We start from the raw sequence: 15573 nt of genomic DNA on the forward strand, positions 1-15573 counted from the left end.
GTGGTGTATTTATTGTTGTTTGTTCAAGAAAAATACTTTCTCCACTTTTGTAGCGGTATTTATAACAATAACAACAACAACATATACAGTAATATCTCACACTGTGGGTCTGGAGAGGATAGTGTGTACTCAGACCTTACCCCAACTTGTGAGGATAGAGAGGTCGTTTTCAATAGACCGTCGGATCAAAAAAGCATAAACACCATATTAATGAAAATATAGACAAGAAGAGACAGTATTAAAAAGCCATACAAAAGCATAATAAAAACAATAAGACAGTAAGGTGATCAACAATAAAAGAAAACGACGATTAGTCATAAAAATCTACTACAACAGAAAACGAGATTGCGTGTCAATACTACTGTTATGAATACTCTATACTACCTACTCTACTACCCTAATCCTCGACCTCCATATCTTTCTATCAAAGGGCATGTCCTCAGTTAGCTGAAGTTGCGCCATGTCTTGCCTAATCAGCTCACCCCACCTCTTCTTTGGCCTACCTCTACCTCTACATAGGCCCTCCAATGTCAACCTCTCACACCTTCTCACCGGTGCGTCTGTGCTCCTCCTCCTCATATGACCAGACCACCTGAGCCGCGCTTCCTGCATCTTGTCCTCAGTAGGGGCCACACCCACCTTGTCGCAAATAACCTCATTTCTGATCATATCTAACCTGGTGTGCCCGCACATCCATCTCAACATTCTAATATCTGCTACCTTCATCTTCTGGGCATGAGCGATCTTGACTGGCCAACACTCAGCCCTATACAACATCATTGGTCTGACCACCATTCTGTAGAACTTACCCTTAAATTTTGGTGGCACCTTCTTGTCACACAAAACACCGGAAACGAGTCTCCATTTCATCCATCTTGCTCCAATACGATGTGTGACATCTCCATCAATCTCCCCATCTCCTTGAATAATAGACCCAAGATACTTAAAACACCCTCTCCTAGAGATGACCCACGAGTCCATCCTCACCTCCCCTTCCCCTCCTTGAGTCTCGCCACTGAACTTACACTCCAAGTATTATGTCTTAATCTTGCTTAACTTGAAACCTTTAGATTCGAGGGCCTGCCTCCATACCTCTAATTGCTTGTTCACACCATCTCGCATCTCGTCAATCAGTACAATATCATCTTCAAAGAGCATGCACCACGGCACCTCTTGTTGGATATGGCGCGTTAGTACGTCCCTCACTAGAGCAAACAAAAAAGGGTTGAGTGTCGACCCCTGATCCAACCCTATCATAACTGGAAAATGGTCTGAGCCCCCACCCACCGTCCTCACTTGGGTCTTTACTCCATCATACATGTCTTTAATCAAACTAACGCAGGTAACAGGTACACCTCTAGCCTCCAAATATCTCCACAAAACCTCCTTCGGAACTTTATCGTACACCTTTTCTAAGTCGATGAACACCATATGCAAGTCATTCTTTCTCTCCTTATACTGCTCCATCAATCTCCTAACAAGGTGGATGGCTTCTGTAGTTGAACGTCCCGGCATAAACCCAAACTGGTTCTCGAAAATAGACACACTTCTCCTCACCCTTAGCTCCACCACTCTCTCCCAGTCTTTTATAGTATGGCTAAACAGCTTTATACCCCGATAGTTATTGCAATTTTGGATATCACCCTTGTTCTTGTATACATGAACTATCGTGTTCCACCTCCACTCGTCGGTCATCTTCTTCATTCTAAAAATGATGTTAAATAACCTAATGAGCTACTCCAAGTCTGCCTTGCCCGCACTATTCCAAAACTTCACTGGAATTTCATCTGGCCCGGTCTTTTTTCCCCTACTCATCTTACGCATAGCCTTCTCCACTTCATCAACTCTAATCTGCCTACAATACCCAAAGTCACAACGACTCCCAGAGATTTCCAAATTACCCAGTACAATGCTCATGTCCCCTTCCTCGTTCAAGAGACTATGGAAGTAGGTCTGCCATCTCCGACGGATAAGCCCCCCATCCAACAAAACTTTACCTTCTTCGTCCTTGATGCATTTCACTTGGTCCAAGTCTCGCACTTTCCCTTCTCGCGTCTTGGCTAACCTGAACAACCTATTATCCCCACCTCGGCCCTCGAGTTCCTCATATAAATGACTAAAAGTTGCAGTCATGACCACCGTAACTGCTAGCTTTACCTCTTTCTTAGCCAACTTATAATGCTCTCTATTCGCCTTTTTCTCCTCATCGTCTACACTTTTCACTAGCTTCAGATACGCTGCTTTCTTGGTTTTAACTTTTTCTTGCACCTCTCTATTCTACCACCTATCTCCCTTGTGACCACCAGAGTAACCCTTTGAGAACTCTAATACCTCTCCCGCGGCTTCCCTAATGCATTGCGCAGTCGTGGTTCACATAGCGCTTGCGTCCTCACTAGTCCTCCAAGCTCCCATTATCACCAGCTTGACCCCTAACTCCTGTACTTTAGCTTCCGTTAAGGCTCCCCACTTGATCGCCCTCTTCCTCCTCTTCCTTGTGATCTCATGGTTTATGACCAGGAGCCTATAAAGGGTCGAGAGGTTCTCACTCGGGATGACCTTGCAATCCGTGCAAAGACCTCTATCGGACTTCCTGCAGAGTAAATAATCAATCTGAGTCTCACTCACCGAACTTCGGAAGGTGATCAAGTGCTCCCTCTTTTTCGGGAAACTCGAGTTTGCTATCACTAAATCAAATGCTCTAGCAAAGTCCAGTATAAACGTTCCTACTCCGTTTCTATCTCCAAAATCAAAGCCACCATGCACATCATCATATCCCCTAGACTTCGCTCCAATGTGGCCGTTGAAATCTCCTTCTATGAAAAGCTTCTCGGTATGCGGGATACCACATACCTTCTCATCCAAATCCTCCCAAAAACGCCTCTTGACTTCCTCATCCAAGCATGCTTCGGGTGCGTACGCACTGATTATGTTCAAAGTAAAGCCTCCAACAACTAGCTTAATAGTCATCAACCTGTCATTCATCCTCCTAACCTCCACTACTAGTTCACAGAGGTCCTTATTAACCAAGATACCTACCCTGTTCCTGCCCCCACCCTCCCAGAATTCCAAAGTTTGAAACTGACTACATCTCGCGTTTTATCTCCTACCCACCTAGTCTCCTATACACAAGCTATATTTATCTTTCTTTTCTCGAGAATATTTGCTAACTCTACAGATTTTCTAGTCAAAATTCTTATGTTCCAAGACCTCACTCTCAGCCTAGTAGCTCCCTTAGCCCTCTTACCCCCTTACCCTCCCCCCGCCCCTCCCCGCGCTGATACTCGTGAGGGCAAGACCTTACCCTACCATCGTTCACCAAAGCCACTGTAGCGGTATTTAATTCTGTACAAAGTTTAAAAAAGAAAACAAAATGAAATTTAAAAATATGATTTAAATAAACCATTATTATTTGTATACCTGTAATCAATTCGCTAAAGGTAAAATATAAATTCTAAAAATAATTTATTTCTTAATAGGGAAATGTGTTGTTGTTTTTTTTGGACGGTTTAAAAAAAGAAAGAATGCCACATAAATTATGATGGAGGGTGTATCATCTTCTAATATTTAAATATAATTCAACTTTAAATTTTTTATTTTTCTTAAAATAAAATAATACACAGTGACACAAATGTCCATATTTTATGAAGCATCAAATTTCAAAAATCTTTCTTTCTCACTACAACTTTTTGCTCAATCAAATATAAATTGAAACCCACGACTAGTTTTATAAGCTGCTATTTATTTCATGCCACTATCGAAATTTACATCACCTTTTGCTTGTCAGCAACAAAAAGGAGAGATATTATTTAAGCAGGTCAGATTGTAGTCTGTAGCATTAATAGATTACAAAGACCAAAGGAGAAACTACTTTCATATGATAAGCTTGGGCAGAAGGGGAAAGAGAGGATTTCTTTTGTATTTTCAGTTTGAGAAAAGAGAAGAAGAGTAATATAAGATTTTGAGTTGGGGAATTAATGAAGACATGGATTTCTGGCCAGAGTTTCTAGCAAGCAGTTGGGGCAAAGAATTTGTGGCTGGTGGATTTGGAGGAGTAGCTGGTATCGTATCTGGATATCCCCTTGACACCGTTAGAGTCCGTCAACAGAATTCTACACAAAAAGGTTCTGCTTTCACCATCCTCCGTCATGTCGCCGCTACTGAAGGTCCCTTGTCTCTCTACAGAGGCATGGCTGCTCCTCTCGCTTCTGTCACCTTTCAGGTCATTTCTTCTTCTTCCCCTTCCTTTTTTTTTTTTCCTCTGTAAGAACTACAAAAGCGGTCTTCTTCGTACTCACTATCCTGCCCAAATCTCACGGTGTCGAATAATATTGTATATGTTGTCGTTGTTGTACAAGAACAATAAATCCAGTATAATTTCATAAATGGAGTGTGAGGAGAGTATTGTGTACGCAAACCTTATCTATCTTGTTTATGTATATGGTTTTAGGATAATTATGTTAACCTTATTTATTGGCAAATCAGCTCGAATATAGCTAAATGTGTATTGTTGCTTTGTATAATCGATTCCAATTAGTTTGAGACAGAGGCGAAGGTATGATTTGAAGTTTATGGGTTCCGAACCTACCACCGAACTCATAACTCATTTAGTCATTCGGTTCGCATTATAATATTTATATATGTTTAGTGAATTTTCTAATACAAAACAGGGTCTAAGCAAAAACTATTAGGTTTGTCCGAACCCGTTAATCATACACTATCTCTGCCCTGATTTGAGATGAAGGGGATGTTGACGATAGGTTAATCCCACTTTCTTCGGAGGCGAAGCCGGAATTTGAAGTTTATGGATTTAGAATTTTAGTTTTCTTAAATTATTGGGTTCTAAATTAATATATAATTTATACTCATTTTTTAAGATAAATACAAAGTTTGGATCAAAATTACTGATTTTGCCTTACCCGTAACTCAAAATCTAGCTCTGCCCTGTTTCTCGCCCAAGGTACGAAGTCAGAGCATTTTCTTGGTAAAACTTCTGTCACTATCACTAAAAGTAATACGTACATCGTTAAGGATTGACACGGATATTACGTGGTGATAATGAATAGATCCAATAACAACTACTCTATTTTTTTTACCTACCAAACAAAGAAACAAAGACTCTAGGGCCCTTGAATGGAGTTTTTGTGTGTCACGGAACTAATACTAAATTAAACTTGCTAAACAAAACAATAATAGTAACACAGACAGTTATTGGCACGTTAGCTTTTCCTTGAGTTCACATGTCAAATTTGGTGACAACTAATGGTCACAAATCAAATCTCAGAATTTAGAGACTTGGAGTTCCCTCTTCCGACAAGGGTGGGTTGCTCTAGCGGTGAACACCCTCCACTTCCAACTAAGAGGTTGTTAGTTCGAGTCACCCCAAGAATAAAGCGGGGAATTCTTGGAGGGAGGGATGCCGAGGGTCTATCGGAAACAGTCTCTCTACCCTATGGTAGGGGTAAGGTATGTGTGCACACTACCCTCCCCAGACCCCACTCGTGGGATTATACTGGATTGTTGTTGTTGGAGTTCCCTCTTCCGACAAGGGTGGGTTGCTCTAGCGGTGAACACCCTCCGCTTCCAACTAAGAGGTTGTTAGTTCGAGTCACCCCAAGAATAAGGCGGGGAATTCTTGGAGGGAGGGATGCCGAGGGTCTATCGGAAACAGCCTCTCTACCCTAGGGTAGGGGTAAGGTATGTGTGCACACTACCCTCCCCAGACCCCACTCGTGGGATTATACTGGATTGTTGTTGTTGTTGGAGTTCCCTCTTCCCCTGTTACTATACGATCAACAGGATAAGCATTGAATTTTAGAATTCTAAAATATACGGTTGTTGACTCATTTATTAATAGCATCTTTCCTTCATCATCTACTCTCTAGTCAGTGAAGGCGGGCTACCATTTTATTATTCACTTCTTAGGGAGTCCATTATCTAGAGAACATAGAGTGATTATTGTTTAAAATTGATCTTCCTAAGTTACTCTTAATCAGGACATCCAGTGCACTAAGCTCCCACTATGTGTCAGGTCCGGGAAAGTGCCGGACCACAAGGGTCTAAGCAGCCTTACCCTACATTTCTGCAAGAGGCTGTGGCCGTGACCTCCCGGTCATATGGCAGCAACTTTACAATTTACACCAAGGCTCCCCTTATTCTTGTCTAAATATTTCATGAATAGAAGTGACATCTTGATTTCTACAATTATGTAAATTAGTTTCCTTGCTATTGCAGAATGCCATGGTATTTCAGATTTATGCAGTGCTATCGCGAGCATTTGACAGGAACGTTCCAGCCAGTGACCCGCCCTCCTACAAAGGAGTAGCCTTAGGTGGATTCGGCACAGGAGCAATACAAAGCCTAATGCTCACTCCTGTCGAACTTGTGAAAATTCGACTTCAGTTGCAAAGGAGAAGTATCCCTGACAACAATAATCAAATAACTAGTTATAGGGGTCCAACAGATGTTGCAAGAAGCATATTCAAACAAGAAGGTTGGAAAGGAATTTATCGCGGATTAACAATTACAGTACTCAGAGACGCACCAGCTCATGGCTTATACTTTTGGACCTACGAGTATGTGAGAGAGAAGCTTCATCCAGGATGTCGTAAGAATGGCCAAGAGAGTTTTAGAACAATGCTTATAGCAGGTGGTCTAGCAGGAGTTGCGAGTTGGATAAGTTGTTATCCTGTTGATGTTATTAAAACCAGATTGCAAGCTCAGTCACAATCTACACCCTCGAGATATTCTGGCATTGTTGATTGCTTTAGGCGAAGTGTGAAACAAGAGGGATACAGTGTGCTATGGCGAGGATTGGGAACTGCTGTTGCCAGAGCATTTGTAGTGAATGGAGCTATATTCACTGCCTATGAAACTGCCTTGAGGTTCTTTTTCAGCAACAACAACAACAACAATAATCACGCCAACATTGAAACTGAAAATACATTCTGATACAGAAGTAGTCATTGAGGTGTGTCGCGTCATTAGTTTATTCCATCTGGTACTTAATACTAGATAAAAACAGGTCAAAAGTGCATCTTGCTCGAAAAGACAGCGTTAAAGAAAGAGCTACTGGATGTGCGACGAAAGCAAGATGAAAATTTTAAGCATGCTTCAGTTTCTATAAGAGGGACTTTGGATCTAATCCAGTCAAAGCAGAAGCAGATCTTCAGTTGACAGTTTGTTACAAAGAAACAAACATAAAGCATGATTCTTGGCACCTTTGCCAATGTGTCTACTTGTGCCATTCTATTCATTGTAGCAATTATATGGTTTATAGCCTAAATGGAAATTGAAATTGGATTTGGTTACTTATGGTTTCCCCTACTTGAAGAATTAACCCAAATAGTAGCTCACCTAATCTCTTAAACTGAAAATAGTCAGCGGACATATAATATATGTATAACTGTGTATAATCAATGTATAATCCATGTATATCGGCTAGAAAAGGTAAACATTGAATCTGACTAGCTATTTCTACTTTCTTTACCCATGACAAAGCCTCAGTCCCAAATGGTTTATAGCTTGGCTTTCTCAGAAAGTTAATAAGGAATGCATGTTGATCAATTTAGAGAATGATAGTGAACATCATGATAAAGAAGATTTATTATAGAACCAACTTGGATGTAATGAGGCTTCAATGTCCTCAATGTTCTTTTTTTCTTTTGCCATATCATATGTTTAATATCCACCTTCTTGGTTTACTTTTTCGGTAAGCAACAATTATGCTTCAGTCTCAAACAAGTTGGGGTCGGCATCTTCATTGACCATGTTTCTTCATTTAAAGTCACAACAGGTGGTTTTTATCTATAGCAAAACAATAATGTCATGCATTAGAATGGTAGGATGGAAGGGGAGCCTTGGCGTAACTAGTAAAGTTCATATGATCAGGAGGTCACGGGTTCGAGCCGTGGAAACAGTCTCTTACAGAAGTGCAGGTTAAGGCTGCGTACGATAGACCCTTGTAGTCCGGCCCTTCCCCGGATCCCCCTCCCCTAGCAAGAGCTTAGTGCATCGGGTTGCCCTTTATTAGAATGGTAGAATGGAAACTGGGGAAAATGAGAGGTATTCTTTTATGGCAGATAAATGAGGTAGAACAGCTTCAAGGACAGAATGTGTTCATATTTCTCTTCGCGGCATATAGTGCAGATCAATAATCACTCTGCTACATTACACTTAATAGAGCAAATGCCATCCAAAATATAAATAATGAATGTACTACTGTCACATAACTCACTTCTTAAAGAAACTTGATCAAGAAATAGAGATCCAAGGATTTTCTGAAATTACTCAATATAGGAATCCATTTGAATTGAACAGACAATGAAGAAGTTGGCTAGCTTGGAAAATTGCACTGGCATACAAAGACACAGAGAGTCGACGAAAAATCCAGTAGTTTCTAGAGCTCAATAGGACCAAGACTTCGCATTGAACCGTTGATATTGATGAATGGCTGTGGAAGTGAGAACTCAGTATACATGTCCATGAAAAACTTGTCAACAATGTCAAGGTAAAATGGACAGTTTAGGTGAGAGTAATAGTGTAGCACTTCTTCTATGTCCAGCATTTGTTCCAAATCTTCCTCATCCAACAAATCTAATTCCTTCATCTTCTGTGCTAAAATCTGACCTTTACTTGTGCTTTGAAGAAAAGCCTCTCCTATATTTTCTTCATTAAATGTTGCTCTTTCCTTCTCCTCTTTTCTCATTCTTTCTTGATTTTCCATAGTGTTCTCTACTGATTCTTCACAAATATTATTTCTCTCTGGAACCTCATTATGGTCACAATGTTCCCATTGTTGAGGAAAGTCTCTGTAGAAATCATCCAACTCTTGAATTATGCTATTTGGAATTCGATTGCTGCCAGAGAAGAAGGGATTAAAGTGACAAACTTTAGGTAACTTATGGTGACCTTTAAAGAGAAATGACTTGAGATTATGTAGAGTTTTGAGGAGGAGGTTCTTTGTCTTCTTGAAGGATTTCTTAAGTAGTATTTGTGGATTTACTGTCTTTCTGTACAACTCCCCCATGTGGCTTTCACTATCTTCTTAGCAAGAGATAATGCAACTTGTATTCCTCAAATTTTAGATGCCTAAATGGTTTTTAACATGTACTAATTAAAGAGATGGGGACAGGTGGGCTCGAGTTTCTTATCATAACTGAAGACAAAAAGCCAAAATGCAATGAAATTCAGAGGGACATTCTGCTCTTTTTCTTCTTGACTTCCTTGCTTTAGTTGTGCTTCCCAATACATCTTTTTCTAAGCTTGACTTCCTTGATTTAGTTATTGCTTCCCAATATATCTTTCTTTTCTATAACGGTGGTGTTGAGGCCAGCTTGGATGTACTTCGACTGATCTATTCAGGTACCTAATACCTCTCCAGGAGAGATATCCAGTAATTTTGCGCACCAAGATTTAAGCAGATTAGAAAAAATCACCTAGCATTTTTTTGTCTTTGCTGGAATTCAATCCCTTGCAGAAATGCAGGGTAAGACTGCGTACAATAGATCCTGCGGTCCGGCCCTTTCTCGGACCCGCTCATAGTAGGAGCTTAGTGCACGGGCTGGAATTCAAACCATGATCTCCTAGGGCCTCTTCCTAATAGTATACCTTTTCTATTTCCTTGATCACTCTTTTGACTGTCATGCTGTTTAAAGTGTCGCAGCATTCATTATGAAGAAAAAGGGAAAGTTGAGCGGTGAGTTGGCAGATGCTTAAAGTGATTAGTACATATAATTAAGCAGTACCTAAATTACACTCATGCAGTTTTAGACCACTGGGACCCCAAGTAATAGATGAAGCAAGGCCAGAATTTCCCTTTAATCGAGTAAGAATTACTGTTTGTATCAATTGTGTCAAGTGCCTTTAGAGCTGGGTTTTTTTTGGTAATACATATACAACAATCATGAGATAAAATGAAAATGACTTGGCAGATTAAATCAATATCTTTACTTTATCATTGCTGTACATCCAAAAATTATTGCATCAATTTAGTTGATACAAAAAGGACTATCCCTGTATAAACTGATAACTTAGTAAAAAAACAACTTGTGCCTCAATACATTACTTCATGAGGTCAAATTTGGCCACGACTTCTTACTCTATGTCCTCTTTGCCTTTGTGGAACTTGAAGAATTGATGCAGCAGTTTGTGGAGTTCTCCGTAATTCTTCGTTGCAGAAACAAGACGGCTTTTAATCCACAGCGGGAGCTTGTTGGTTGAGTGGGAGGAGCTTCTTTCAGAAGAATCAAATGTATAGCGTGTATCAACTAACAGGATAGCAGCATAGTCATTAATATGCCGAATTGCTCTACCTACAGCAGACGATTAAAACAGCACTGGAATATCAAGATCCACAAAAAAGAATATGAATAATGCTAAAGGACCATTAAAAGTGGTAATTCAGTACATAATATCAGATATTAAATTATACTTAAGGATCAAGATATCATCACTATTGCAGCTATTTGGAGGGGCTCTAGAGTAAAGGAAAATCTGCGAGAGCAGAGTAACGAGGGGGGAAATAGTTGAAACAGAGAAAGAGCGTTTTTATTTTCGGTTGCATAAATGTTAATCCAATGACAAGTTGGACATAGCACTCACCAATTGATTGATTCACAGCTTTCATGCAAAGATTCTCATAATACTGCTTCCCTCTATGCTTGCAGCTTTTTAGGATGTCAAGCCCAGCTTGAGCATCTCCACTATACCAGCTCGTTGGAGCCTGAAATTTGGTGTTCTTACCACTAGAAGTATCAAATCCTTCAATATGCTTAATTCTCTCCATCAACTCGATGTCAGCTGGACTAGGATAGGGCAATCCAACCATGACTATGCATCGACCCATCCCATCGCTGAAGTTGATACCTTCTGATACTTTCCCACCCACAATAGCGAGGAGAATTGCACCGTTGCGTGATCCAGGGTCCTGCTTAGAACTGCTATGGGACAGTGCTTCAATTGTTTCCTTGTATTCCTTTAAAACAATTTCCACATCTGTACTTTTTCTAGGTTCTCTAAATATACGCTTCCTTTTCATAATTCTTCCAATGATGCCCAACTCCTTCCATGCATCATAGACCTGGCCTTCGTAGTCAAATGATGAGAAGAAAATAACCATGCCTTCAGGAACTACATTTACCAAATTGGAGACCAAAAGCCCTAATTCTTGTATCTGAAATAACATGAGTTCATGAGTATGTAAGATAGAGTAGTTAACTTCAGGGTAATATTCTAATCCCAAAGCAAAAAATGCTGTTTAAACTGCAAAATTAAAGTGAAACAGGGAATCTGACATTTTCTGGGGTAATGTAGCACATTCATAGGCAATAGGAGAATTCAGTTGCAGAATTCTTAACTTAAAACAAGCATATGTGATGGAAGATTATGTATACCGTGATTGATGAGCTTCTGGCACTGTAACTAAAATCAAAGGAGTGGCGAGAAGGCCCTTGAGAAACAACAATTGGTAGAATATTTTCAGGTGGGATGATATGACCACATGAAAATAAATGCAACTGATCCAGCGGTAACCAAGGAAACAGGCGTTCTTTTGTTTCCTCTATGGGTTGCAAAGTCCCACCAGCCAATATGACAGCATGAGCTTCATTGAGGACCTGCACGTAGTAGTGCAGAATCAAATTGTTTTCCATAAACACCTTTTTGAAGAGATTTAGGGATGCAAAAATATGAAGTTTCTAGCAAACCTCAGAAAATATCCTTTCTCCTGTGAGCATGACATATTTCAAGTACCCTCCTTGTTGCTTGGGGCATTTTGGCCTTGTCCTTGATATTATTATTCTTCCATCACCATCTCTATTTGTTAGTGACAGTAATATGTTAACTAATGCTCGGAAACCAGATAATGCACTTTCATCATGACTGCCTTTGTCGTCATTTTTCAATGCTGAAACTTCTTCTGAGAGAGCTAATTTATGTCCATATCCACATACCTGAGAGCCCAAAGATCTTCAAAACTAAATGGTATTAAAGAGGGATAGAGATAGATAGATGAAAAACGAGTAAAGATTTAAAAATGGTCTACCTTGTGAATTATATTGCTTTCTTCTATATACCGCAAGAGCTTAAACAGGTTTATGTTGTCAATATTGTGGGCAAATAGGAACTCGTTTATGGACATGGATGAATCAAAGCCACTTTTACTTCCCTCAGCATTATAAACAGAGTCAAAGCTGCTTTGACAATTCTCACTACCCAAAGCTTGTAGGAAAGCCCGAGTAAGGACCATGATTATTTGAATATACCTGCGGTTGCCTGGCCCTAACAGATTGCGAAACCGTATGAAGTAACTCTCCAAGTGAGAATGCACAAGTTCCAACTGGAAAACAGCAGATCAATTAATTGGATGCTTCTTCAAGTGAGATACTTGGATGTAAAACACAAAGAAAAGAATATTAAAGTGTTAGGTAGTGCCAGATGGGATGGTTCAGAGTGTCTGACGGCAATGATTAAAAATGTTTCATACCTGTGACAATGTAATTTTTGAGTCGTACATGCTGACGAGAGAATCAGCTAAATTATGAGCTTCGTCTATGATAACAACACTATCTTTTAGACTTAAACCAAGTGATTCACGTGATGATTTTGAAAGAAGAGATTGATAAGGAAGAACCACAAGATCCGCTGTGTGTACCAGGCTTCTTGAACCATAGTAAGGGCAAGTTTTCAAGTCACGTCCAATCTGAACAAGATCCTCAATATCCACTGGCCCTTGTTGAGAAACCTCACTTCGGAATTCTTTTCCTCTTTTGTGATTTTTAAGCATTGGGCACCCTGAGGAAGTCTTGGACCTCCTCGCTCTGCCAACAGCTCCGATGTTCTGTATATAAGCTTTGCAAATGAAGCTAAGAAGTTCTAATTTGGAGCATAATAGTATTTATCATAAGCTGAATCTAAGCAAATACACAGTCCATGACTTCCTTAGGTAACAAGTCAAGTAATCGTATAATGTGTCAAAGTTATTGTAACACTGATTCAATTGGAACATGTTTCTGAGAAGCATTGGCATTGTAATCGTCAGCGAACGTCCAACTGTTGCATAATCACAAATATTTTTAAAAGGTTTCTAACTTTGTGTTATAACCTATTTAAACTGGGAAAAGTATGTTGTAGTACTACCAGAATGGATATTTAAATCAGCTTATGCCAGAGATGACATAAGACAGCTTACTTAATATAGAACAGCTTCCTATCAACACAATTATACACTTTGTCGGTAAGACATCTATGCGTTAACAAGGACACTCACATGTGTCAATAGAAACAGGTTGAGAGTCCAGCTAGTACCTTGGTTTTAGATATTTTAGAATTTTCTTTCTTCCTATTTTTCTGAAGCTCCAAACATCTCTCATTTATCTGAGTGGAGTTGCCTAGCTTCAACACCTCTGAAATGAAAACAACAGATCCATGATTTTTTTTCACAAGATTGCAACTTTTTACTTGCAAATGAACAACAAGCTCGAAAGGCAAACTATCTTGAGTACCTTGATTAATGCAGAAATTCTTCCTAGACCCTAAGCATACAACCTTCACTTCACCAGCAAATTTACTCTTCCTTAACTCCTTTACAAATTGTGAAAGTTGTGAATGTGTTCGGCTGCAAAAGTAAATCTTGGGTCTAGCCTCTTCCTCCTCATCTTCCATGCTATCTTCGTTCTTTTCTTCCTCACTCGAGGAATTAACCGAAACCCCACCACCCTTCCTTTTAGATTGTCCTCCATTTTCGTCTTCACTCTCATACTCTTCAACCAAAAACTCCTCTTCATCCATTCCCTCAACCTCATGTTTTGCCATTAAATTGTTTACCTTTTCAATCTCAATATCTTCCTCCTTCCCACCCTCGTTAGTAATTAAATCTCTAACAATTTCCCTTTTTCCCTTCCTATCAATTTTTTTGTTGAATCCCAATTGCCTTTTTTCCTTTGTCTTCTTCTCGGGCGATTTTGCGTCTTTGTTAATGACAAAGTTCCTCATCCAATCTGGTTCATCGTCAGCCCCCAAATGATCTTCTTGTTTTCCACATAAATTTGAAGTAGACACCGATTGTGTTTTCTGTTGTTGCTTTCTATCAAGAAGCCATTGAAGGGCACTACAAATTATACTGAGCGTTTTACCAGTGCCTGGATAAAGGTTTAAGAAACCAACTAAGTAAACACGAGAAAATAAAAAATTAAAATTACTAGAGAGAAAGTTGTTTGAAGTGTGTAACCATCTCATTTAAAAAGTTAAGCCGGTTAAAGAGTAAATAATTAATTATGTAGTCATATATTGCTATTACTACCTGGAGTTTCACTGTACTCTTGGATTCGATCTTATTTTATGTTGCTGTTATTCCTACTTGTTGCAATTACCTTTTTAGTTTCAGCGGTTCTCTAGCCGAGGGTCTATCGGAAATAGCTTCTCTGCCCTTCCGGGGTAGGGTTAAGGCTGTGTACATCTTACCTTCCTCAGACCCCACTTGTGGGAAACTAATGGGTTTGTTGTTGTTGTTGTTGTTGTAATTATGTCTTCAACAAGAGTCTAATGTGCAGGCTTGATTCTTTTATATGAGCCAAGCACGTGAAAATTCTTTTTGATGTTAGAAAGAGCACATTTTTATTTACTTAATATATGGTAAAACATATCGTTGCATTTACTACTACTTTGTGTTAATAGGTACAACTGCACTTGTACAATTACAAACAGATACACAGAATATAGCTGTGAATATATATGAAGAAAATAGTGAAAGATATGTACCAGTGGGGCTTTCTAGCATGGCAACACCGCCTTTATTGAGGGAATGGTAAAGGGCGTTCATGAAATCAAGCTGAATGGAGTAGACCTCGTATGGAAATGCCGGAAATTCTCTTCTCTCTTCCATTACCACCCAAAAAGATTCGCCGCTTCTTCCCCAAATTAAAGTTCGAGGGATTAGGGTTTTTCTTTTCTTCTGTTTCTTCTTTTTTTTCACTGACTCAGTGCTCCTCATTTCATTTAAGTGTGCGCGCATTTGTGGCAGATGCTTTTCCCGCGCTTAGCTGTGCTCACGATGTCTTTTTTTCTTTTCTCTTTCCAGTATATCATACATGCAAATAGGGGTGTTAATAAAAACCCAAAAAAATCATATCAAACCGAAAACTAAACCAAACTGACCAAAAAAACCTGCTACTTTTTGGTTTGGTTTGGTTTTATTTTTGAATTTTAAAAACCGATCAAATTTGGTTTGGTTTTGGTTTTGGTTTTAATCAGAAAAAATCCAAAAAAAAACGAACCAAACCGACTATAGGAGTAGCTATTTCAAATTTATTATTACACCTATATATATGTATATTTTTATATAAAGTTTCAAAAATTTTATGGTAAATGTTAATCGTTTGCACTTTTAGTACAGTTCTTTACCTTTACATTGTAGTTTGAGTGGTAGTTTTCTTTTGTTAAATGTAAGAATCTATTTCATGTTAAAAATAATATATTTTTAATTGAGTCCTTAAATTATTCATCACTATTTGATTCAATTATCATCAATATATCTTGGTAAATAATAGATTTCTCAAAGGGCAATTGATTTGATAGTGT

General features: G+C 39.2%; 5 protein-coding genes across 6 annotated transcripts; 1 reads left to right on the top strand and 4 right to left on the bottom strand.

The window, feature by feature from the left end:
• Window positions 1–384: 384 nt before the first annotated feature.
• Window positions 385–981, bottom strand: LOC138871967 (uncharacterized). Its single transcript, XM_070149895.1, has one exon. The coding sequence runs from the start codon at window positions 979–981 to the stop codon at window positions 385–387; it is 597 nt and encodes a 198-aa protein (XP_070005996.1).
• Window positions 982–1734: 753 nt separating this feature from the next.
• On the bottom strand, window positions 1735–2982 carry LOC138871968 (uncharacterized). Its single transcript, XM_070149896.1, has 2 exons — window positions 2419–2982; window positions 1735–2277 (listed from the first exon to the last, which is right to left on the bottom strand). The coding sequence occupies exons 1-2, from the start codon at window positions 2980–2982 to the stop codon at window positions 1735–1737; spliced, it is 1107 nt and encodes a 368-aa protein (XP_070005997.1).
• Window positions 2983–3624: 642 nt separating this feature from the next.
• On the top strand, window positions 3625–7307 carry LOC104220329 (mitochondrial arginine transporter BAC2). Of its 2 annotated transcripts, none has more exons than XM_009771177.2 (2): window positions 3625–4219; window positions 6232–7307. In XM_009771177.2, the coding sequence occupies exons 1-2, from the start codon at window positions 3983–3985 to the stop codon at window positions 6946–6948; spliced, it is 954 nt and encodes a 317-aa protein (XP_009769479.1). In that variant the 5' UTR covers window positions 3625–3982; the 3' UTR covers window positions 6949–7307. The 2 variants fall into 2 exon arrangements, with proteins under 2 accessions (XP_009769479.1, XP_070003927.1); XM_070147826.1 differs by lacking the exon at window positions 3625–4219 and adding an exon at window positions 4856–5316.
• Window positions 7308–8395: 1088 nt separating this feature from the next.
• On the bottom strand, window positions 8396–9025 carry LOC104220328 (uncharacterized). Its single transcript, XM_009771176.2, has one exon. The coding sequence runs from the start codon at window positions 9023–9025 to the stop codon at window positions 8396–8398; it is 630 nt and encodes a 209-aa protein (XP_009769478.1).
• A 783-nt stretch (window positions 9026–9808) lies between these two features.
• On the bottom strand, window positions 9809–15023 carry LOC104220327 (uncharacterized). The gene is made up of 9 exons (XM_009771173.2): window positions 14755–15023; window positions 13500–14135; window positions 13303–13400; window positions 12482–12835; window positions 12041–12334; window positions 11703–11948; window positions 11391–11612; window positions 10600–11170; window positions 9809–10310 (listed from the first exon to the last, which is right to left on the bottom strand). Exons 1-9 carry the CDS (start codon window positions 15005–15007, stop codon window positions 10093–10095), a joined length of 2892 nt encoding a protein of 963 aa, XP_009769475.1. The 5' UTR covers window positions 15008–15023; the 3' UTR covers window positions 9809–10092.
• Window positions 15024–15573: the final 550 nt, after the last annotated feature.

This window comes from Nicotiana sylvestris, chromosome 6, assembly GCF_000393655.2.
Source record: "Nicotiana sylvestris chromosome 6, ASM39365v2, whole genome shotgun sequence".
In the NCBI taxonomy this organism is placed as follows: Eukaryota; Viridiplantae; Streptophyta; class Magnoliopsida; order Solanales; family Solanaceae; genus Nicotiana; species Nicotiana sylvestris.